The 25,823-nt window shown below is 41.4% G+C and overlaps 1 protein-coding gene across 1 annotated transcript in view; it reads right to left on the bottom strand.

The window, feature by feature from the left end:
- IQGAP1 (IQ motif containing GTPase activating protein 1) overlaps nt 1–25,383 on the bottom strand; it is a 113,745-nt gene extending 88,362 nt beyond the window's left edge. The window contains exons 1-2 of the mRNA XM_054450655.2: nt 25,131–25,383; nt 22,645–22,744 (exon numbers count right to left, since the gene is read on the bottom strand). Of these exons, the coding sequence (XP_054306630.1) occupies nt 22,645–22,744; nt 25,131–25,185 (155 nt within the window). The 5' untranslated portion in view covers nt 25,186–25,383. The remainder of the gene's footprint in view (nt 1–22,644; nt 22,745–25,130) is intronic.
- Between the last annotated feature and the right edge of the window lie 440 nt (nt 25,384–25,823).

Here is a 25,823-nt window from a genome sequence, read left to right as displayed (position 1 = left end):
CTTTAAGTTCCATAAATACCCTAAAGAAAAATCCACCGCGAGCTCCGTTTTCTCTTGCTGAGGCATTCTTCTGCAGAGTTCCTTCTTTCTAATAAAACTTTCCTTTTTCAAACCTATACTGCTGTCAGTAAATTCTTCCTACCAACCTGTGAGTTGACTACTTTCCAATGCCGGGACTCTGACACCTCACCCAGCAACTAGTAGTAGGCTCTAAATAATGATAGCTATGTATATGTGTATGTATACATGAGTGTGGGTGTGAAATGGTTAGATCCACAGAAATAAACCTACTAATGGAGTCTGACACTCCATGATTTACGTAATACCTGTCTATCTTGTCTTACTGATAACATTTTTCAAAGGGAGTAAATACTTGGCCCTACCCACTCTACACTCAGCAAGACAAATAAATAACTATACTGAGAACTCTACTGTGGTAAACCTTAAAACAAGCCCAGACTAAGAGCATATGCAGAAAAGAATAAGGGTGGAAATCTGAATTAGGGGTCTGTGGAGAGGAAACCAGTTGAACAAGTTCTGCAGAGCACATGACTTCAGTGGTTTTCCAGCTCTGTGCAATACAGAAGGGGAACATACCAATGCCGGAACTGACCACTTCAAGCCATTGAGATTCAGTTCCTCCAGGAACAGCTCCTCTGGTACCACACCCATCTTGCACAGCAAACATCCCCAAATGCCAGGGTTACTGTATGCTAAAAGCCTCCCAAATTTGGCTGTCTTTCTCCACAATTAGGATTCTACTAAACCACTAACACTTCTGAGCACCACCTAGGCATTGGAAACAGCCTAGAAATTTCCGTATGGTAATGGTAAATCTAAGTCTTAAGGGAAAGGAATGCAGAGTATTCCATAAAGCATTCTTCACCATACACAGAAAGAGGGGAATCAGGATGACTTCCCAGAGAAAATGGTATTGATTTTATAGGTCTTGAAAGACTTGTGGTATGTGCTGATAAAGGAGAATACGTCAGGCCAAGGGCAGAGAATGTGCAGACCCTTGGAAGGATGTACACAGGAATTAAAGAGTAAGATTTAATTCAAAAGACCATTCTGAGCAGTTGTAGATTAGGAGAAGGGGCTAGAGAGAAGTGAGGAGACACTAAAGAAAGTATTGCAGTAATCCAGCCAAGGAGCAAAAAAGGCTTGTTTTCCAAATCATACAAGCAAAATGAGAAATCTTGATAGTATCTGTTTTAAAGGAAACTTGAGTATAAATTAGGCCAATCTGAAAAGCTATAGGAATAAGTGAAAAACAGGGAAATGTTTTTGCTTCAAGTTACATATTTAACTTCTGTGTGTATTTGTATCTAATATAGACCCCTGAGCAAATCACTTCATTCTTAGCATAATCAGATAGAGTAGGTCAAGTCTACTTGTCAAAATTACATGTCTAATTGTTTTATTTCAGTAGAGTCCCTGGTCTTATTGGAGCAATGGAAGCTAGATCATACTGATGGGTTGCACAACTCAGCACATTTACTAAATATTATTGAATTGTTCATTAAAAAACAGGTGGATTTTGTGGGATGTGTATTAAACTCCAATAAAGTTTTTTGTTTGTTTAAGTCTCGGCTAATAGATTACTTACTCCTTGATCAAGTCTTCAGATCCAGAGTCTGGTGAGACATTACCATGGTCAGCTGTCTATCTATCCATCCATCCCTAGTTTACCACTTATGGAGCATGAAAGGCCTTTTAATCTTAAATGAAATGAAATTCCAAAACTGAGTTATATCTAGATGATAGCTAAGTCTCAGAAGCTACAGCCTAATCATTACTAACCTGTGAGCAGCTCTTGAGAAGAAAAAAACAGGTAAGAGTCCTCTACAAAGTAGAAGACAGGTACCTATTTCTCTGTAAAAGCAATCCTCTGCTAGAGCCATATATGTCAAAAATTTAATTTTCACACCTATTATTTGGTAAGAAAATAAGGGAGTGGGGGTTAACTATGATATACATTAAGAACATAGTACTGCCAGGTGAGGTGGCTCACACCTGTAATCCCAGCACTTTGGGAGGCTGAGACAAGGAGGATCATCTGAGCCTGGGGGTGTTGTGGCTGCAGTGAGCCCAGATCGCACCACTGCATTCCAGCCTGGGTAACAGAGTGAGACCCTGTCTCCAAAAAAAAAAAAAAAAAAAAAAAAGGAAAGAAAAGAAAGAAAAAAAGAACATAGTACTTGCCTTCTAAGGCTAACAGTGCATTAGGGAAGAGAAAAGTTATAATAAAGATACATGAGAGAGGAACATCTAACTTAGACCTGGTGTAAGGATGGATGGCCAAGTGAGTTTCCCAGAGGAATGCTAACTGATTTTCTTAGATAGGCAATATATTTTTTACACAGGTCAATACTTCAATACACAGTTCGAAATTCAAAAAGTATAAAAAAGATACCCAATTAAAAGGAAGAAAACTCCATGAAGTGAACAGGCAAGAGTGACATATGCTGCAGAGATTAAGTACTAGAAAAATTTCCATGGGACATAGCAATTAGGCCATTGGTGATATGAGCAAGAGAAATTTCTTTTCTTTTTTTTTTTTGAGGGAATCTTGGGGATGTTTTTTTTTTTTTATTATACTTTAAGTTCTAGGGTACATGTGCACAACATGCAGGTTTGTTACATATGTATACACGTGCCATGTTGGTGTGCTGCACCCATTAATTCATCATTTAGCATTAGGTATATCTCCTAATGCTGTCTCTCCCCCCTCCCCCTACCCCATGACAGGCCCCGGTGTGTGATGTTCCCCTTCCTGTGTCCAAGTGTTCTCATTGTTCAATTCCCACCTATGAGTGAGAACATGCAGTGTTTGGTTTTCTGTCCTTGCAATAGTTTGCTGAGAATCATAGTTTCCAGCTTCATCCATGTCCCTATAAAGGACATGAACTCATCCTTTTTTATGGCTTCATAGTATTCCATGGTGTATATGTGCCACATTTTCTTAATCCATTCTATCATTGATGGACATTTGGGTTGGTTCCAAGTGTTTGCTATTGTGAATAGTGCTGCAGTAAACATACATGCGCATGTGTCTTCATAGCAGCATGATTTATAATCCTTTGGGTACATACCCAGTAATGGGATGGCTGGGTCAAATGGTATTTCTAGTTCTAGATCCTTGAGGAATTGCCACTGTCTTCCACAATGGTTGAACTAGGCAATACCATTCAGGACATAGGCGTCCGCAAGGACTTCATGTCTAAAACACCAAAAGCAACAGCAACAAAAGCCAAAATTGAGAAATGGGATCTAATTAAACTAGAGCTTCTGCACAGCAAAAGAAACTACCATCAGAGTGAACAGGCAACCTACAGAATGGGAGAAAATTTTTGCAATCTACTCATCTGACAAAGGGCTAATATCCAGAACCTACAAAGAACTCAAACAAATTTACAAGAAAAAAACAAACAACCCTATCAAAAAGTGGGTGAAGGATATGAACAGACACTTCTCAAAGGAAGACATTTATGCAGCCAACAGACACATGAAAAAATGCTCATCATCACTGGCCATCAGAGAAATGCAAATCAAAACCACAATGAGATGCCATCTCACACCAGTCAGAATGGCAATCATTACAAAGTCAGGAAACAACAGGTGCTGGAGAGGATGTGGAGAAATAGGAACACTTTTACACTGCTGGTGGGACTGAGCAAGAGAAATTTCAATGGGGAAAAGGAAGGCACAGGAATTACATCCAAATGAGAAATTTCAATGCGGAAAAGGAAGGCACAGGAGTTAAGATAAGGAAGTGAATATAGGGGCAGGGCACAGTGGCTCACACTTGCAATCCCAGCACTTTGGGAAGCCAAGGTGAGTGGAACACTTGAGTTCATGAGTTCGAGGCCAGGATGGGCAACCCAGTGAAACCTGTTTCTACAAAAAAATGTAAAAATTAAGGCCTGGTGCAGTGGCTCACGTCTGTAATCCCAGCACTTTGGGAGGCCAAGGCAGGTGGATCGTTTGAGGTCACGAGTTCAAGACCAGCCTGGCCAACATGGTAAGACCCCCATCTCTACTAAAAATATAAAAATTAGCTGGGTGTTGTGGCGGGCACCCATAATCTCAGCTACTCAGGAGGCTGAGGCAGGAGAATCGCTTGAACCCGGGAGGTGGAGGTTGCAATGAGCCGAGATCGGGCCACTGCACTCCAGCCTGAGTGATAGAGCCAGACCTTATCTAAAAAAAAAAAAAAAAAAAAAAAAAGTGAATATAGGAAATTTTCCTTGAAAGAACAAAGAGGGGACAACAATCAGGGTATCTAGGATTAAGGAAGTGTATCTTGAATGGGTGAGGATGTTCATGTGCTAAAGAGAAAGAAGCAGCAGGAAAAAAAGTGCAAGTTGTAGTTGGGAAAATAATATTGGAATAAGAACCCTAGAAGACAAGAAGGGATAGGATCTAGATCACAGATAGAAGGTTAAGTGTTAGGAGAAAAATATGTTTTTCCCACTGCTACAGGGAAAGAGGTCAAGATGGCATGTTAAGCCAGCATGGTGGCATGCATCTGCAGTCCCAGCTACTCACAAGGCTGAGGTCTGGGGATGGCTGGAGCCCAAGAGTTCCCGGCTGCCATGAGCTATGATTGCACCACTGCACTCCAACCTGGGCAAGAGAACAAGACCCTTTCTCTAAAAATTAATTAATTAATTTTTTAAGAGATAGCATGTTAAATGAGATGGGGTAAATTTGTTAGGGCCAAAATGTGAAGAAGTTTTGAGAGAAAATGGATGTCATCAAGCCATGATGCAGGAAGGTAGAGACAGGGATGCCCACAAAGAATAAAAGGTTTAGTATAACTTTTAGGTGATCATCCCCACCCATCCCTGCCAATTCAAATGTTACCTTCAAAAGTCATCTCTCCTCCACGAACCTTTTCATGACCTACCATCAGAAATAATCTCTTCTCGTTCCAAACTTCCTCTAAACTTTCTTATGGCACTTTATACCTCTTTATCGCCTAATAGTTATTTATGTACATAAGGGTAGAATCCTTTTCTAATTTATCTTTGAATAAATTAGAAAGACTCTACTGAAAGACACACACTGCTCTTTCTCTCTTGCTTAGGGACCGTATCACTCCTGGTCTCAATTATAACCAAATAATAAAAGAAAAACAAAAACAAAAACAGAAAATTACCCCAAGCTCTTATCACCATAATACTGAAATTCTTTTTCCTACCACAACCCCCACATCCCACACAACTCTGTACTCATTCAACTTAACAATATCCCCAAGCACCTACTTTGTAAAAAGCACTGTGGTGAGAGGTGCCACTGGGTACCAGGAAGTGGAAAGAGCTTCAACTCTAAAGGAGCACAGAGAACAAGACAAGTATACATAGTGTTATGCTTTCCCTTGAAAGGGAAACGCCTGACCATACAATGTCAGCTTATCTTGCAAAACCCAGCCATAAAATAATCTTTCCCTGCCTAAACTCTCACACATTAACTATTTGCATCATTTCCTCAGCAATTACATATTGCCTTGCGACACTGAGACCTCTCATTCTCTGATGTTGGGTAACTTTTCAAATGTTTATGCTCTGTCTGTTCAATTAATCCGTAACCCCCTAAGGGCAGGACTGTTTTATACTTTCACATCTTCTTCAGTTCTCCCAGAGTGTCCTGAACAATGGAGGAGCTAAAAACGTGTTTTACTTGCTTTAAAGTAATTATTTTATTGGAGGAATTTTCCCAACTTCTTAGCCATGTTAGAAAAAATGAGCAATGGAATAGTATCAAGTCATTCAAAGTAAAAATAGTTTTTAATAACACAGGAAATGAAATAAAAATTGTTTTTAAATAACAAGAGAAAATACTTAGGTTAGAACATAACAATCTTCCATTAAACTGTTACACAGTCTAAGCCTGAAAATCTGCAACATGGGTTTTCCCAAAGCAGCTCAGACACTGTTTGGAAATTTCTTATTGTTATATAAGAAACTATCCTCCTATTAAGCAGATTTCCATTATCTAGTTCTGTTCCCCTGGCACCACATCTGACAAAATGAACCCCCCTCCCATCTCTCAGGAATTTTTTAGTAAAGTAGGTAAAATGTTAATATAACAGTTGACTGAATTCCTAAACTGGATGAAAGGCTGAGCTTCTGAGATTCTGATTTTATATTTCTTCTAAATCTTGTTTCCATGTTATATAGCCTCAGTATTCTCAATTATTCTTCATACATCATAACTGGTAGACCCTTTATCATCCTGGTCACGCTCATCAAACATGCTCTCATCCTGGAGCAATAACCAAGTCTCAATTAACGGACGACCAACACCCACTGACTGGGAGTGCACACCCACTGACTGGGAGTGCTTCCTTGGCTTCTATTTTGAAAAGGATTCCGATCTATCAGCAGTGCTTGCTATGGGTGTAAAATAACCTACCACAAATCTAACATCCTTGCTCTAGACTACGAGATCCATCTTAAAGTATGGTCTCCAGAACTAAACACCAATTTCAGGAAGCCTCTGATTAGTCCAGAAGACAGTGGAACCATCTTTTCCTTGGCTGCATATACCATATATCTACTAATGAGTTAATGAACTTCTCAGGTTTCTTTCATTTTGTTTTTGTTTCCCACTAACGCTATTCCCACTAATGCTACTTCTCTCCCTTATCCTATACACTTTTTGAACTCCAATGTAGGACATCACACTTATCACTATTGAATTTCATTATTAGATTCACGGTATATTGAAAGCAAAATGTATCTTACAATATATTAACTATCTCTCCAGAAACAAGTAAAATCCAAACTTCATTGACACATCACGGACGCCCTAGTAAGTCCCAATAAAAATGTTTACAAATAACACGCCCTAAAAGTGCTTTCTCTGAACTAAAGATCTGCAGCTCTTTTTGCTGAGAGACGATTCGTAATGTAAAACTCATTTTAAATATACAATTCAGTTGCTTTTAGAATATTCACAATGTTGTACAACTGTCATCACTACCTAATTCCAAAACACTTTCACCAACCAAAAACAAACTCTGGCCGGGCACGGTGGCTCACGCCTGTAATCCCAGCACTTTGGGAGGCCGAGGCGGGTGGATCACCAGGTCAGGAGATCGAGACTATCCTGGCTAACACGGTGAAACCCCGTCTCTACTAAAAATACAAAAAATTGCCAGGCATGTGTTTTTCTCTGATTCACCAATCTGGTAACCCTGTCCAAAAGGAAATGATGTTAATGTGACAGGGCTTTTTTTAGGGAGCCCATGTTGACTCACAAGCATCACTTTTCTCGCTAAGTGTTCATAAGTTATCCATCTGACAATGTGCTCTGGAATTTTTCTGGTCCAATGTTTTGCTAGAAACTAGTTTACTAGACCAGAATTTGTGATATTTATCTTTTCCTTTTTAATAATTAGTACATTTGCACCCCTCATTTTTAAAAACCACACTACCGTCCTTCGCAATGCCTTAAAGATCACTGAGCAATTATACCTATCCAATTAGTACAATTATGGCTTTAATTTAAGCTCTATAAGCCAAGAACAGGGTAACTCAATGGAGAATGTAAACAAACCACCATAAAACACAATAGCTGAGAAGTGACCATGAACATTTCCCAAATTCTTATTTGAAATAGTCTCTGAAGAAAGTCTTAGAGTCCAAAAATAAAAAATAAAGTAAAAGAAAGAAAAATAGTCCCTCAAATCCATAACTCTGATAGAAAAAAAGTGTTCGCAAACCAGAAAAAAAAAAAAAAAAAAAAACCTGGAACACTATTGATAAAGTAGGTTTGAGGAATATTGCATACACTATCCTTTGCCTTGGAGACTCAGAATTTACAAGTCTATGATAAAGATTCCAAATAATTTGCCACTTGAGTAATATTTGGCTTGGTTTAACTCAGTATTTCTGAAACCTATTTCACCACTAAACCTTTTCTTTAATGTCACAGCACAATATACCTCAAAAAATACTGATCTAGAAAGTCAGCCACACAGTTTTTCAAACTCTAAATTTGCACTCTCCTTTACACAAAGAATAAATTATGTTAGTTTGGCAAGTCTAGTCATCTCTTCACAGTCTTTATGTCAAAGCTGTTAGTTCCAAAACCTGTTTTCTCAATGCCAACTTTACTACACTCTATTACTCTGTTTAGCATTACAATATAACTTGCTTGAAAGCACTCTGGAAAATCCTAACCAAATTCCCTAAAAGGATGGTTAAGCCATATGTTTCAAAAAGCTCAACAGTTGAAGCTGCCTTGTTCTGAAAAAAATTAAGATATCAGTTCATAAACTAGAGCAAAAGACACCCTCCAGAGCACATTTCCTGACACTGCTTAGACTCAAAATGTAAAATACGATCCAACAGTCAAAAAAGCAGGATCTCTATCTTACTCCTCACACCAAAATAAATTCCAAATGGATCAAAGAGTTAAATATTAAAACACTTTACATCCTAAACATACTAGAGGAAAACATGGGAGAATGTTTTTATATAATCTCAGTACAGATAAGGACTCTTTAAAAATCATGCAAAAAATTCAAAAGCTAAAAGTAAAATATTAGTAAGTTCAAATATGTTTTAAAACTTTATTTGAAATACAAACTCAAAATTTAAAGGACAATGGCCAGGTGAGGTGGCTCATGCCTGTAATCCCAGCACTTTGGGAGGTCGAGGCGGGTGGATCACCCAAGATTAGGAGTTCAAGACCAGCCTGGCCAACATGGCAAAACCCTGTCTCTACTAAAAAATACAAAAATTAGCCGAGTGTGGTGGTACGCGCCTGTAATCCCAGTTCCTCGGGAGGATGAGGCACAAGAATTGCTTGAACCTGGCCGAGATCTGGCCACTGCACGCCAGGCTGGGCAACAGAATGAGACTTTCTCAAAAAAAAAAAAAAAAAAAAAAATTAAAGGACAAAGTGGAATGAATATTTATAACACCCATGGTGTACAATGAGCCAATTTCCTCAATATATAAAGAGCTCTTACCAATATATAAAGAGCTCTTACCAATATATAAAGAGCTCTTACCAATGAATAAGAAAAAGATGAATAATCCAATTTAAAAATGAGCAAAGGATTCTGCCAAAACAGTTCACAGAAAAGAACATACAAATGGCTTTTAAACACATGTAAAGATGCTCATCTTCACTCATAATTAGATAATCCAAAATAGCTACAATGAAATACCATTTTCACCTATGAAACTGGCAAATGTAAAAAATCTGTAATACTCTGGCTTGGTAAAATTAAAGGGGAAACAGCCTTCTTCTATGTACATTATTGACAGGCAGATGTGCAAACTGGTACAACCTCTTAGGAGAGCAAATTGGCAATATTTTTGAGAACTAAATATGCATATTCCCTTTGACCCAGAAATTACACTTTTGGAAATTTATCCTGCAAGAATACGCATACATGCACAATGGCATACCTACAAAGTGACTAACCACAACACTTTTTATAACAGCAAAAGCTGAGGAGAATATGTCCATTGACAGGTTAACTCCAAAACCGAAAACTAAGCAACTGTGAAAGAAAAAAAGGCACTTCATTCCACATTCACTCATATGGGATGAATTTTAAGATGCAAAGCAAAACGGTGGCTCATGCCTGTAAGCCCAACATTTAGGGAGGCCAAGGCGGGCAGATAACCTGAGGTCAGGAGTTCAAGACCAGCCTGGCCAACATGGTGAAACCCTGTCTCTACTAAAAATACAAAAATTAGCCAGGCCTGATGGCGGATGCCTGTAGTCCCATCTACTTGGGAGGCTGAGGTGGGACAATCGCTTGAACCCCGGAGGTGGAGGTTGTAATGAGCCGAGATCACACCACTGCACTCCAGCCTGAGCAACAGAGGAAGACTCCATCTCAAAAAACAACAATAAAAAGATGAAAAGCAAAATGTACAGTGTGCTACCACTTCTAAACAAATCAAAGTGATTTGTATTTACACGCAGAGTATCTCTGGAAAGAGACACAATCATGATAGCAGTTCCATGTGGGGAAAATAACTGAATAGCTAGAGAAAGAAGACTAAGGGTATAGACTTTTTTTCAGTGTTATATACTTGCATAGTCTCTGAATTATGTATCACGTCTGTGTATTACCTATTTCTAAGAAAAAAATGTTGTAAATTTAAAAATTTTAAATTAAGACCAAATCTATCTAAAAAACATTTCTATGGGGATTCTCAAATTTTTAAGGAAAACCCCAAAGTCAAGCCATTGTCAAACACTACCTTTTCAAACTATCAATTATGAAAAGGTATTGCCCAAACTAATGACACAGCATGTCTTCAGGAAAGAAACACATTTTTGTGCAGCAGTGTGATCGTAGCTCACTGCAGCCTCGAACTCTTGGGCTCAAGTGATCCTCCCACCTCAGCCTCCCAAGTAGCTGGAACTACAGGTGTGTGCCACCACGTTTGGCTTTTTTTTATTTCTTATATTTTGTAGAGACAGGCTCTCAATATGTTGCCCAGGCTGGTCATGAACTCCTGGCCTGATGCTATCCTCCCTCCTCGGCCTCCGTAAGTGTTGGGATTACTGGTGTGAATCACAGGGCCCAGCCCCAAAAAACATTTTGTTATAATAGTCATTTAAATAAAAGACAAATTTTGTTTACTTTTAGCTGTTTTAAAGGTCATCTGAGATGTATGTTATTTATAGTAAAATGACCTGCTGATTAATGCCCACTGCATATCTGCGAGACTTTTTCTATTTAAATGTTATCTTTTTCCTATTTTTAATGATTCTAAGGTTTTTTTTTTCTCTTCTTTTCAACTTTTTCTTTTCTAATTTTGCCCCATTCCCTCTTGTATTCCTCAGTTTATTCTGTTTTTAGGATCACCAGTTAATTCTATTCAAGCAAATATTTTTAGTTTCTTATGTTGCTCATCAATAATCCCAAGCAATAGTCTGACACTTTTTAACCTTATGAATAAATACCTATCAGAGTAATACTATTTCCTTCTACTGCAGAAACCTCACAGTTCTTAGAGCCCAGTGTGTCTCAATTCCCAAACAGCTGCCCCAACAGAAGCCAAGCCCTGGGCTGGCAGCTGCCTCTCCAATGTTCCTTCTGCTTTTTGTTATGATTTCCAATGAGTCAACAGGAAGGTATTCCGAGTAAAGAAGAAATAGAGCTTTTAGACAGGCCTCTCCTCCTCCCACAACTCCAAAAATACGGTTCTTGCCAAATGATCCAAGGCAATTTCCAATCCAATTTGCCACTCCTGTCTGTATGAGGTAACTCTTTAACAAACAAGAAAGTGGTAGGAAGGAACACCTTTCTAAGCTGAATCCAAAGCAGATACCAGGTTATGAAGAAGAGAAGCAATTAGGAAGGGTCCAACAAGCTAGTTAGACACAAAAATACATAAGACAACTGGAGACTTTCCCTCAGGTGGCAGGTGGAAGAGACTCCAAAATAAGTGGCAGGAAACTGATGGAGTTCCCTCACTGATTTGAAAACTACACAAGTTACTTATTGTCTCTGGGCACCAGTTAAAGAGGTTGGACTTAAATGTTGCCACTTCAGCGTCTGCAGAAGTTAAGAGCACCAGCTTTGGTGTCACAAACCTGGACTTGAATTCCAATATATGACCTTGGGAAAAGTGTTATCAACTCTATTTTTTTCCCTCTTTAAAATAAAAATAATGCCTATCTCACAATAATGTTATATGTAAATTTCATCATCATTCCGCTTAATTAACAGTAGTTACTACTGTTGTCATTATTTTTAGAACCAGAAGTATAGCAGCAGCAGACTAACATGGCAGTTAAAAGAAAGGACTTCAGAGTCCTTGCCAAACCTGAAATCTGGATCAACCACTTATTAGATGAATGAGTTAACCTCTCTGAGCCTTGCTTTCTTATCTGTTAAATGTAGATAATAAGCACCTCACAGGGCTTCAAGAATAGCTAATTAGATAAAGCATATAAAGTGCTTAGCACAGTGCCTTGCACGTAGAAAGTATGCAATAAACGGTACTGATCATGACAATGAGGAAGAGGGGGAGAGGCAAGGGGAATACACTGACTTTGGGACAGACAGAAAATATTTTAGACTATGATTGCCTCACAAATTGCAGGTTTTTGGTTTTTTGTTTTGGGGGATTATTTTGGCTTTCCTTTAGCTGCCTTAAAAGTACTGAGGTTTCTAGAATAAAATGCCTTATTGAAATAACTAATTCTTCCCAACATAGAACTATTTTTTAAAAAAATTTTAACCCAACATTCAAACTTAAGCAAGTAAACTCTTACTCTTCAAAATAAACCATTAACCAGATCTTTCTTAAACATTTATATGTTTAAGATTTTTTTAATTCACACACTGTCAAACCACAGAGATCAATCAGATTACTAGGAGACTTCTAGAAGAAAAATGAAGGAGCAGAGCCCTGATTTGATCCGGTAGGCCCTCCAGGTTCCACTGGCACTTCACTTGGCTAGCTCAAAGATATGGTCTCTAGGCAACCAAGTCCTGAATTAAGCAAACAACCACAGTAATATGAATCACTTCCGGATGTTCTCACTTTGCCTACCAGCGCTTTCTTACACAAATACTTCTTGTCAAGGGGTTTATTTAGCACCAGCTAGAAACAACCAAGAGTCCATCAGATACCACAAGGCTTAAAAATGTTCAAAACAGGTTCCACTACCAACTGGTATCCCCAGATGTGACACTGTGAAGCAGAAGGAATTGTACAGCAATCAGAGGCAGGTCATCATAATAAGCTGGAAAATGAAATTCCTAGAACATGCCAACTTGGATCCTCAAATGTATTTTTACTATTTTATCATTAGGGACATTAAAATATATAAAAACAGTTGCTCTGACCTGTAAGACCAGAAGAAATACATGCCAAATGAGGTCAAACTAACGGGCCACACTTAGCCCAGCCAGATTTTTTTCCCCAACCTTAACTGGTGGACAATCCATACACTCAGCTGCCCGATTAACACTGGTGTTTCATGGTCACATCTATTTCAACACCTACTGATTATAAGGGGAAGTGATAAACTATGTAACCCAACTCTCTTGGCTACCTGCTCCTTTTTTTCACCTTGAAAGGATCTTTTGTGCCACACTCTTCTTCGTGAACTAAAAAGAGATCATTTAAGCTATTAACAAGAATGAAGACGGAAAAGGAATTAATTAAAAATATAAACTACAATAGGACAAAGCAACTACCATTAACAGAACCAAGGAAAAAATATCAAGACTGTAGAAAATCAAGTCAGTGCAACAAAAGATGTATGTGAGACACATACCTAGAATGCTTATTTAACGTAAACCAAATGAAGAAGAGTCATAAAGCAGACTACACAGATCTAACTAATCATTACAGGCATAATGGACAATTTCCTAGAGCTAAAATAAACAAACAAGAGACATTATAAACCAAGAAGAGTCTCCACATTGCAGACAAAATTGCTAAGCTAATAGCAACCCTAACATGTTAACTGGGGAAATGTTTATACCTCAAGGAACAACAATTCTACAAATTTCAAGTCACGAAAAAAGGAAAAAAAAAAATCAAGTTACTAGTCATAGAGTTAAAATTAAGCTAGCTTCAGATGTTGTTTCTCAATAATAATAAGTAAACAGTCATATATTTTTCTCAAAAAAATGAAATATGGTTCACCATAATTTAAAAGTCCAGAACTAGAAATATATATACACATAATATTTGACAAAATAGACATCAATTGCTAATAGGTAATAAACAGCTGGTTTTTAAATGATTTTAGAGGCCTGTAATTCCATCGCTTTGGGAGGCTGAGGCAGGAGGATCACTTAAGGCCAGAAGTTCGAGATAAGTTCCCCTTACAATCAACATAACAAGACCCCATCTCTACAAATATATAAAAAGTAAGCCAACAGATTATTAAACTGAAAATTTTGGCAAGGTTTTACAGAAATTAAACTATCTAGACTTCAAGTTGATAGAAGAAATTACAAATCGAAAGACTGACATTTAAACTCAATAAAATTTAAAACTACAATGAAGAAAACAAATACAATGAAACATCAAGGGAAAATGTTTGTAGCAAATACGAGAGAAAGTCAAGTCCATGTTATAAAAGAGCTCACAAAAGTTAACATGATGACCCTAGAAGCCAGGCACATAACAAAAACAGAAAATTTGCATAAGAAAATAATACTGATAAACAAATATGTAAGAAAATGTTTAAACTCTCCAGCAATCAAAGCAATAGAACTTTAAACAGGAATAAACCTAAATAAATTATGAACATTAGATGGCCACTGAAAATAGTAAATTAAGACAATACAGGCCAGGTGTGGCTGCTCACGCCTGTATCCCAGCACTTTAGCAGAAGGATGGCTTAAGCCCCAGAAGATGAAGACCAGCCTGGCAACATAGAGAAACCCCATCTCTACAAAAAAAAACAAATTTTTTTAATTAGTTAGGTGAGGTGAAGTGGGCCTATAGTCCCAGGTACTTGAGAAGCTGAGGTAGGAGTATCTTTGTTTTTTCAAGGAAAATTTCCTATATTTACTTTTTTTTTTTTTTTTTTTTTTTTTTGAGACAACGTCTGGTTCTATCACCCAGGCTGCAGTACAGTGGCATGATCTCGGCTCACTGCAACCTCCCACGTCCAGTGATTCTTGTGCCTCAGCTTCCAGAGTAGCTGGGATTACAAGCACACGCCACCATTCACAGCTAATGTTTTTTGTATTTTTAGTACAGATGAGGTTTCACCATGTTGGCCAGGCTAGTCTCAAACTCTTGGCATCAAGGGATCCACCTGCCTTGGCCTCCCAAAGTGCTGAGATTACAGGTGTGAGCCATCGCGCCCAGCCAAGATACTCGATACTTTATTGTAATATAGGTTTTGTGCTAGATAATTTTGTCCAACTGTAAGCTAACATCAGTATTCTCAGCACAATTAAGGTGGACTGGGCTATGATAGGTTAGGTGTATTAAATGCATTTTGACTTACAATATTTTCAACTTTCAATGGGTTTATTGGGATATAACCCCCTCCTAAATCAAGGAACATCTGTGTAGTAACTTAAAAATCCGAATTTGTGATTATATCTAAAAATTATATACACAGTTTTTCCTTTTACTTAATCCCTTCTTTCCCTTTATTATAAAATTATCACTGTAAAAAGCATTTTAAATATATAGTACAGTATTAAGTAAAAAGGAAATCTCACACCCTCTACCCCCACTCCACTCCCTAGAAGTATCCTCTGTTTCTGGTGTTTTCCTTCAGACAAAAGCTAAGGTCTGAAGTGAAAAAACTAGGGCTACCAACCTTAGGGCCTTGAAAGTGCCCAGAAAATTCCTGTCATCTTCACATTAAATCTGCTTTTCCTTTTGCAGATTTAATGTGAAAATTCAGGAGGCCGGGCACAGTGGCTCATGCCTGTAATCCCAGCACTTTAGGAGGCCAAGGCGGGTGGATCACCTGAGGTCAGGAGTTCGAGACCAGTCTGGCCAACACGGTGAAACCCCCGTCTCCACTAAAAAATACAAAAATTAGCTGGGTATGGTGGTAGGCACCCGTAATCCCAGCTACTTGGGAGGCTGAGGCAGGAGAATCGCTTGAACCCAGAAGGCGGAGGTTACAGTGAGCCAAGATAGTGCCACTGCACTCTAGCCTGGGCGACAAGAGTGAGACTCCATCTCCAAAAAAAAAAAAAAGAAAGAAAGAAAAGAAAAAATTCAGGATATCCTTTATCCAGGTGCTTGGATAAAAGTTTATTGAGTTCAGGCCGGGTGCGGTGGCTCACGCCTGTAATCCCAGCACTTTGGGAGGCCCAGGCAGGTGGATCACGAGGTCAGGAGATCGAGACCATCCTGGCTAACATAGTGAAACCCCGTCTCTACTAAAAATATAAAAAATTAGCCAGGTGTGGTGGCAGGCGCCTGTAGTCCCAGCTACTCGGGAGGCTGAGGCAAGAGAATAGCGAGAACCCGGGAGGCAGAGGTTGCAGTGAGCCGAGATTGTACCACTGCACTCCAGCCTGGGCGACAGAGCAAGACTCCGTCTCAAAAAAAAAAAAAAAAGTTTATTGAATGCCTACTGTATTTCACTGTGCCAAGCAATTAACCATCACAGCAACTCTGTAAGATGCATAGTGTTTCCATTCTGCAAAGGACAAATTTGGGCTCACTCCTTGAGGTTAAGCAACTTGCAAAACCAGAATCAGAACTCACACCTGCCAAAACAGAAAGTCTGATTCTTTTCACTGTGGCAAGACATCTCAACATTCAAGATTTTCAAAGAAATTTTATTCATACTTTTGAATTTCTATTTTACTTAATTATTCGTACTAAGAGAATACAGAGTCACATGACTTTTCTTAGTAATAATAATGGGTACTAACTAGTTCGACTCTACATTTCTTAATTTTAAATTTTGCCAGGCTGGGTGCAGTGGCTCACGCCTATAATCCCAGCACTTTGGGGGGCCGAGGCGGGTGGATCACTTGAGGTCAGGAGTTGGAGATCAGCCTGGCCAACATGGTCAAACCCCATCTCTACTAAAAATACAAAAATTAGCCAGGCATGGCAGTGGGCACCTGTAATCCCAGCTACTTGGGAGGTTGAGGAAGGAGAATCGTTTGAACCTGGGAGGCAGAGGTTGCTGTGAGCCCAGATCACACCACTGCACTCCAGCCTGGGCAACAGAGAGAGACTCCGTCTCCAAAAAAAAAAATTTTTTTTTGCTAAATTTTCAGCTACATGGTAGGGTAAAAAGCTTTTGGCAGCCACATTAGGAATGAATACTCCCCATTTGCAACAGTGTTACAATACAGAAAAGCACTCAGCTTCAACCACTTTTAATAAATACACTTTTAAACGCAACCCACTTCTTATGGTGGAGCCTGTCCAAGGCCGTTGCACTAAATTAATATCCGAAAAAAGAATGGAGGTTTATTCTTAAAATAGTCTATGTCACCATTTTAAGAGTTAAGAATAAATCTCACCCCATACTTCTTCCCCTTGGTAATTATAAATAAATGAATGGATCAGCTCCTAGTGCCACCATGCTATTACGCAGCTACATGCTATGGTCCCTTAGTCACACTGGGTCTCATGAGATAACTAGACTTCTCATCTGTACAAAGAGAGCTTGGGTCACCGTCCTAAAAATGATCCCCCTCAACATTTAAGCGATGCTCCTCATTTTGAGAATTCTAGAAGTGCTGGGCATGATATTCTTCCTAGTCATCTCACCTACCCATTTTGTTTTCTTGCTTCTTAAATGTCTTAACTTCTATTTTCATGATCACAGGATGCCAGCCTGGACATATCCCAACATTCATGGAATTCTGGTATCACTTACAGGGAGAAGAGATCTGAAGAGCCCATCCCAGAAAATGCTCTATGCCAACAGTAAAGACATATGCACAAAAAGGACTTTGTTCCCAAGAACTAATTTCTTTCCAAGATACCTTTTCAATTCCTCTAAATTACAGAAAGTGACATACTTCTACTTAGTGCTAAGCTCGACTTATCACCATGGAGTTGCTGACAGTCTCCAACCAGCCAGCGTTCCTACTTTCCCTTCTACAAGACGGGTGTGCCCTACTCCTTGAGCTGGGGTATGGGCACTCAGCAGCAGAAAGGTGGCCCATGACAGACTTGAAAGCGCACACCAGGAATTGTCTGAAACTCAGAGAATGCTGGAATTAACTTTCTTCCTGTGACTTTTAACCTAGCTGAATTTTCTTCCATTTCCAGTACTAATCGTACTTTCTTCTCACTTGCAGACTTCCCTGTTGTGTCCTGCCTGACGTGTTCTCTTCTTGGTTCTTTTCACCTGAACCTTATTCTGATCTATTACTTCCTCCTGTCCAAGAGCTAAGCACTGAACATACCTCACATATTTAAATGCTACCTCCTTCAACTGAGTGAAATGGTATTCATTGCTCCTATACAACTGCTCCTTAGCCGGCCGGGCGTGGTGGCTCACGCCTGTAATCCCAGCACTTTGGGAGGCCAAGGCGGGCGGATCACGAGGTCAGGAGATCGAGACTATCCTGGCTAACACGGTGAAACCCCGTCTCTACTAAAAATACAAAAAATTAGCCGGGCGTGGTAGCGGGCGCCTGTAGTCCCAGCTACTCGGGAAGCTGAGGCAGGAGAATGGCGTTAACCTGGGAGGCGGAGCTTGCAGTGAGCCGAGACAGTGCCATTGCACTCTGGCCCGGGCGAAAAAACAACTGCTCCTTAGCCTAAACAAATGTAAAACTCAATAAGAACAGGCAAAAGGATAAAAATAAGCTTTGACTTAAGCATAAATAATAATTTAAGATGTATCCTTGATCTACTGTGCTGCCCTTAGCAAAAAGCCTTGAATCGTTAGGTGATATCTCATTAGAACAGTGGCTTAATTTCAATATTGAAGCTGCTCTCCAAACAATGAAGAAAAGCAGAAATCTCTACATTTTCTATTTCTCAACCACTCCCACTGCTCATTCATAGGAATCACCCCTAAATTTTCCCACTTAACCTTTCACAGGGAAACACAAACCCACAGCCACAGAAAACTCTCGTCTCTCTACACTTATACTCTCTTATACTCACTGCCTCTACACAGTCATATTCACTCTCTACACACTCCTCTCTTTTCCCAAGAAAGAGCTCTGTTTCAGGCAGAGGAGAAAATGGAGTGCCCTAGGATACACAATGGGGCCACTGTACTAAAAGGTGGAGCTTTTAGTAGGAGGAGTAGAGGTATTATAAATAGAACTGAAGAGGGGAACCTTTTCTCCCTCCGAGCTCCATGATCTTTATTCCTGGCCTTAGAGTTACTGTAAATCCCAGATATTGGGGCTCCTCCAACTTGGGAGGGGTGGAGGTTATGAAGGAAACAGGATGGAACCAAACCAAAAAGGCAAACAGGGCCTAGAGCTAGAGGGGAAAGAGGGGCGCTAGGAACACACAAGATACAGCCCGGCTCACCAAGGTAGGAGAAAGAACTGGAAGAGGTTAATAGCTAACTAATAATGAAGAGCATGCCATTTGTCCTTGGTGCACTCACAACACTTTTTAGGGGTGGCAGCAGCCACATAGGTGGCTCACAGGGATTCTAGTCCTCTTTTCTCACCACAACATTCCCAGGCTTCTTTCCTTTGTCCTGTCTAGTTTACAATCTAAATAAGTGCTTCCAACCTTGATTTTTTAAAATCAAAGCCTTAAACAACAACAAAAATCACCACACCCAGTTTTATGATTGCCTCCATAAAACTGACCAGGCACCTTTCCATGATGCCAGGCAAATGGGCAGGGTGTGCTAGGGTAATATGCCACTATTATGCCCTCCCTTAAAAAAAAAAAAAAAAAAAAAACCTGAAGATCATCACAAATGTCTCCACTGCCTTACTTTTTTTTTTTTTTTTGAGACAGAGTTTCACTCTTGATGCCCAGGCTGGAGTGCAATGGCACTGTCTCAGCTTACCGCAACCTCTGCCTCCCGGGTTCAAGCACTTCTCCTGCCTCTGCCTCCCGAGTAGCTGGAATTACAGGCACCCACCACCACGCCCGGCTAATTTTGTATTTTTAGTAGAGACGGGGGTTTCTCCATGTTGGTCAAGCTGGTCTTGAACTCCCAACCTCCAGGTGATCCACCTGCCTCAGCTTCCCAAAGTGCTGGGATTACAGGCGTGAGCCATGGGGCCGGGTCAGTTACTCCTTAAGTATGCAAAAGCACTCAACTAAAAAACACCTCAGGGGATCATGCCCCCGGGTGGTCTTTAAAGGAAATGGGCTACTTTCCTATACTGGAAAAAAACATCTGACAGAAAAAAAGATGCTCTAGAGTAGCTGAAAATAAAATGCCTTGCTAATGCAGCACCTGATGAAGAAATAAGATGAAGTGTAACATTTTACTGAGGCCATGATATCCCAGCATAAGGCAGAGTTTTAAATCATGTTTCTCAACAGAGGGAGGAGTCGGGGGCAAGGAAGGACCATCGGAATCACTAGAGACATTTAAAATACAGTCGGCCCTCCTTATCCATGGGTTCTGCATCCATGGATTCAACAAACTATGGATCAAAAATAGTCAGAAAAAAAATAAAGATACAAATAAAACAATACAGTGTAACAACTATTTATGTAGCATTTACATTGGATCAGGTAAGATAAGTAATCTAGAGATATGATTAGAGGTATGATAAGTAATCTAGAGATATTTTCAAGTATATATTATGCAATGTGCTAAGGTTATATGCAAATACTATGCCATTTTATATAAGGAAGTTGAGCAACTGTGGATTCTGGTATCTGCAGGTGTCCTGGAACCAAACTCCCACAGATACCAAGGGACTACTATATATGTGTCTGGATCTCCCACCCAGACCTACTGAACCACAATCTCTATGGTAAGGCCCAGATAGCTGTATTTTTTTTTTAAGTTCCCCAGGTGATTCTAATGCACACACCTGGTTAACAACCATAGTTAAAAAAATGATGAGGCCAGGCGCAGTGGCTCACGTTTGTAATCCCAGCACTTTGGGAGGCTGAGGCGGGCGGATCACCTGAGGTCAGGAGTTTGAGACCCTCCTGGCCATTATGGTGAAACCCAGTCTCTACTAAAAATACAAAAATTAGCCAGGCGTAGTGGCGGGTGCCTGTAATTCCAGCTACTCAGGAGGCTGAGGGAGAAGAATCGCTTGAACCCAGGAGGTGGAGGTTGCAGTGAGCCAAGATTGCGCCACTGCACTCCAGCCTGGGCAACAGAGCGAGCGAGACTGTACAAAAAAAAAAAAAAAAAAAAGATGGAAACTATTCTTCAATCAAGAAAACTACAAGTAGACCAAAAAACTCAGGCTTCAGTTTCTTCATTAAATGAGATGGTTGAACTAGATTAGCAGTTGAACTAGATTAGTGGTAGTGTTTGGGGGAGGGGAGGTATTAGCCAAAACACCCTCTGTAAAAAGTGAATTTTATTCAAGAAATTCAACAGTAAAATAAAAGCAGAGCTACTTTGGATGGGGGAAGGAAGGTGTGTTGAGGCTCTTCCCTCTCACCCCCAGGTCACCTCAGTGGAATCACCAAAGCTCCACAGAGCACAAGATGGTCTCTTAGAACAGCTGCAGCTTTCAAATTCTTTGACCTTCCAAACCTAGAAATCCACAATTTAAATGACAGAGATCTTACAATTTTTGTTTTCTTATAAACTTCATATGAGAAAATGCCCCCTTTTCTAGTGATATAGCATGCCTTGCTATGTCATCTTCTATTATTTAGAAAGACAAGTGTTATCCTCCTCACTTAAGTCATCACTGAAACCCAAGCTCCAGTTTCCTGGAAGTTTTAAGCTCAGAAAAGAAGCCTAGATACAAGAGGGCATGCCAAATACAGGTTAGTGTTTGTCCCGGGAGAAGGAAGAATGGGACCAGAGGGGCACAAAAGAGACTTTAAATGTAGCGATGTTGGTTTTGTTTTGTTTTGTTTTTAGAGGAAAGGGAAATATCTCAAATGTTAACATTTGTTAGTTCTGGAATACAATGATGTTTGTTGTACCGTTCTCTGGATTTTCTTGTAGCATTTTAAGATTTTCAGAATTAAAATACACACATACACACACACTTGTTTATTAGCACCACTTCAAACACCCTTTTTATTAAATGTTAATCACAAATATTTCATTATCCCTCACTTGCCTTTTCCACCAAAGCTCACTTATAGAATACATGATCTATAATTACATCTACCCTGGGACTCTGCAAAAGAACACAAGCACCAGAACAAAAGAAATGAATCACTGATAACAAAATGACACTCTAAAATTAAGACCACAAGGTTGTGGGGCATCTGAAAAAGGAAAAGAGCAGCTTTACATTCACTTCACAAAGAATGCAGAGTATGCTGCCTCTGAATATTGCCAAACAGATGGACCTACACCAACAGCACTACACTTCTAAGTTCCCCAAACCAAGCACCCACTCCACAGGTCATAGGAGGAGGAGACTCAATTCATATATAAATCAAAATTCATGAAGAACAAGTGAAACATTAAAGCCAATAACTTCACACCCTAAAAATGCTATTTCCACCCCACAGTTGGTAATGCTCAAAACATGCACAATAAGCATAAAACTGAACAATACAAACCTGGAAAATTGTTCACTACACTTAAATGCCCATCACAGTGATTCATGATAAACTCTCATCAAGGCTACTTATTGCCATAAATAAATACCCTACCTATACTTATTCCCTCAACCACCAGCTTCCCAGTTACATCTATAACATATTGAAATAAATCTTTTCTTGTTTTCTCCCCCCACCAAAAACAGGAGTTTTGTCACCCAGGCTAGAGCACAGTGGTGAGAACACGACTCACTGCTGCCTCGACCTCCTGGACTCAAGTGATCCTCCCTCCTCAGGCTCCCGAGTAGCTAGGACTACCGGCGTGCACCACCATGCCTGACTAATTTTTTAAATTTTTTTGTAGAGATGGGGTCTCACCATGTTGTCCAATCTGGTCTCAAACAGCTGGGTTCAAGTGATCCCCCCCCACCTCGGCCTCCCAACGTGTTGGGATTACAGGCATGGACCACTGCGCTCAGCCTCAAAGAAATCTTTATTTGTATTCACACTATTATCAGTTCCCGTCTCTTAATCTTCTCTCCAGCCAGCCAATCTTTACCTCTTTGCTTCTTCCAAATGACAAAGGTACTCATAAGCCACGTTCTGACGTCTCCTTTCATCCATCTCCTCTGCAGTAAGTCTTTCATTATCCAAGACAGCTAAAACATAAAAGAAAGAATGTAAACACCAGGATCTGTAGCCTTCCTGAGTGATAAAAGATTGCCACAGAATCAATTTCCTGCTACTCACCTAGAAAGTCAGGGTAACTAATGAGTGTGTAGCTAGCCCGGTGTACTACAATGACTTTCTTAAAAAAAGAACTATGTGGTTTCAACTATAATCATCTTGACCTTTTTAAAAATGTATGATAATATAAATATGTACTAAGTTTCAGTGTAATCTTGAAAAATACTGGCTTGAGATTTTGGCCCAAATCTGTCCCTATCTGCCAGAACTCCTTCTAAACACAGATCTGATAATGTTGTTTCCCTCTTTTATTAATGACCAAAGCCAGCAGTTATTGAGAAGTAAGTGGCAGTGATTGTACGAAGCATTTTACACGCATTCTCTCATTGAAACCCCACAACAATCCTGTGATTATCACTCCTATTTTACAAATGAAGAAACTGAGGCTGGGTGAACTCAGCCCTATGGCCAATAAGCGGCAGGGCCTGAATCCAAACTCGGACAGTCTGTCTCCAAAGCCTGAGCTTAACGTTGAAGCAATCTGCTTCCTTCATGGGCACCAGGTATGGAATAAATTCCTAACTCCTTGGGAAGGCATTCAAGGCTTTTCCCAGTCTGGTCCCAACTATTTTTTGGAAACTCTCGTCTTCCCTTCCTTCCACCAGTGTGCACCCCACACCACTCAGTTCCCAACACACAGTGTCCCTCTACTTTCAATACCTTCGTTCATGCTCCTCCCTCAGGTCTGTCTCTTGTTCCACATGCCCTATCAAACTTTTTTTTTTTTTTTTTTTTTGAGACAGGGTCTTGTTCTGTCACTCCGACTGGAGTGCAGTGGCACAATCATGGCTTATTGCAGCCTAGACTTTCTGGGCTCAAATGATCCTCCTAACTCGGCCCGGAGCAGCTGGGACCACAGGCATGGGCAACCACGCCTGGCTAATTTTTTTTTTTTTTTTTAAGAGATGGAGCCTCACTATGCTGCCCAGGCTGGTCTCAAACTCCAGGCCTCAAACGATCCCCTCACCTCGGACTCCCAAAGTGCTGGGATTACACGCAGGAGCCACTATGCCTGGCCACCTGTCAAACTTTCTACACAGCATTCTTCAAGGCTCTGTTCAAATGTCACCTTCAGGCCAGGTGCAGTGGCTCACACTTTGGGAGGCCCAGGCGTGGGGATCATTTGAGATCAGGAGTTTGAGACCACCTGACCAACACGGTGAAACCCCGTCTCTACTAAAAATACAAAAATTAGCCAGTGTGGTGGCCGACGCCTGTGCTCGGGAGACTGCAGGAGAATCACTTGAACCTGGGAGGTGGAGTTTGCAGTGAGCTGAGATTGCACCACTGCACTCCAGGCTGGGCGACAGAGCAAGACTGTCTCAAAAAAAAAAAAAAAAAAAAGAGTCACCTCCCGTGCTCATACTGTCCTCCCCAGGCCCCTTCTCCTTACCTACATTACTCTGTATGGCTAGTAAGTTCAGCATCTTTTATCATTATTGCACCTTATAATCATTAGCTTGCACACCTGTCTGACTCTCTGATTAAAACGCTCTTCGGAGGCAGGGCCCGATCTTACTCATCTTTAATTTCACAAACGTGGCACAATACCTCACATATAACTGTTGATGCGGGAAATGTTGATCCTTTAAAAAAGAACATTATTCCCAGAATATAAAATAAAACCGAAAACCTCAAAATCCCAAAGGGTCCTCCTTTAGCCAATCCTGCCTGCAGTTCAATGACGTCCAGGGCCGACAACAGAAAATGAGGAAGTCAGAGGATTTTCTGCTTCTTTTTTTTTTTTTTATTACTATTTTACTTTTGAAAACTTGAGGAGGGAACTAAGCCCGAGAAAACTGAAGTGACTTGCCCAGGACGGCACCTCTTAGCTAGCCTGGGGCCGGACAGGTCTGGACCCTGGTCTATATCCCTTGGGTCTACCCCGCAGGCAACACTAGGGCAGCGCCTTTCCACGAAACGGGCAGAGCCCGCGTACCCAGACCCCAGTCCCCGGGACACGCCCTGCGCGGTCATCCTGCCACCTCACTCTAGGCCGTCTTCCCCAATCTCGACCGAGCCTGGGCGGCGAGAGGCGCTGGGTGGGGCTCCCCCTACCGCGGCCCCAGCTAAGGCGGGAGGCCTCGGGGGTCCTCTCCGCCGCCTCGGACCCCGAGGGGGCGCGCACCAGGGGCCTCCCCGTCCGCCGACCGCTGCCCCACCGGGACGGCTCTTCCGGGTCCGAGCTGCCGGCAGCCGCCCTGCCCCACCCGCCCGGCCGAGCCCCCAGGAAAATCGCGCCTCGTCTGCAATTAGCCCAGCCCGAAGCCCCCCCGCGCCGCGGAGCCCCGCACTCACAGCCATAGTGCGGCCGGGCCACGCCTTGCCCGTCAACCTCGTCTGCGGCGGACATGGCGGCCGAGCCCGAGTCTCTGCTGAGGAAGCCGTGAAACCTTGGAGGCGCGGACGGCGACAGCTACAGCTCCTGCCAAGTGCGCGGGCTTGCCGGGGTCCCCGAGGCCCCGCCCCATGCCGTCAGCCCCACCCCTCAGGCCCCGCCCCAGCGGCACCGCCCCAGCGACACCACCCTGAGCGGCCGGAAAGAGGCGGGGCCAGAGTCTCCATGCCCCGCCCCTACCTCCGCCCCCTCAGCCCGGCCCCGCCCTGCATTCCGCTATGGTCTCCGTAGGCGGAAGGAAGAAGATAGAGCCCATCCTCCAGTCGGGCTCACGCTGAGCTTGCCCTGCCGGGAATGCCCGCCCAGGTTTATAGCCCCGCCCCCAGGGCCACTGCGCTATCCGCAACCCTAACCGAAAGGCTGCCGGTGTCTGCTGCCTGAAATCAAAATAGTGGGTCATCTCCCTTCTCTTGCCAGCCCAGCTAACCTCGACACCAATATTCGGAGAAGGCACCCTTTGAGGTGACCCAGGGTGTCTTGTTGGACACAAGCAGGCCCCAAACTGCCATGAAAGCCCTCCAACCCCACTCTCCGCAGTTTGGCAACCTGGCCTCAGTCCTCTTAGATTCGGCAGCAGTCACCAGATTACCCAG

The sequence above is a fragment of the Pongo pygmaeus genome, chromosome 16 (genome assembly GCF_028885625.2).
Source record: "Pongo pygmaeus isolate AG05252 chromosome 16, NHGRI_mPonPyg2-v2.0_pri, whole genome shotgun sequence".
Taxonomy (NCBI): domain Eukaryota; kingdom Metazoa; phylum Chordata; class Mammalia; order Primates; family Hominidae; genus Pongo; species Pongo pygmaeus.
The sequence above is the reverse complement of the archived record's forward strand: the minus strand, read 5'-3'. Positions and strand labels throughout refer to the sequence as shown.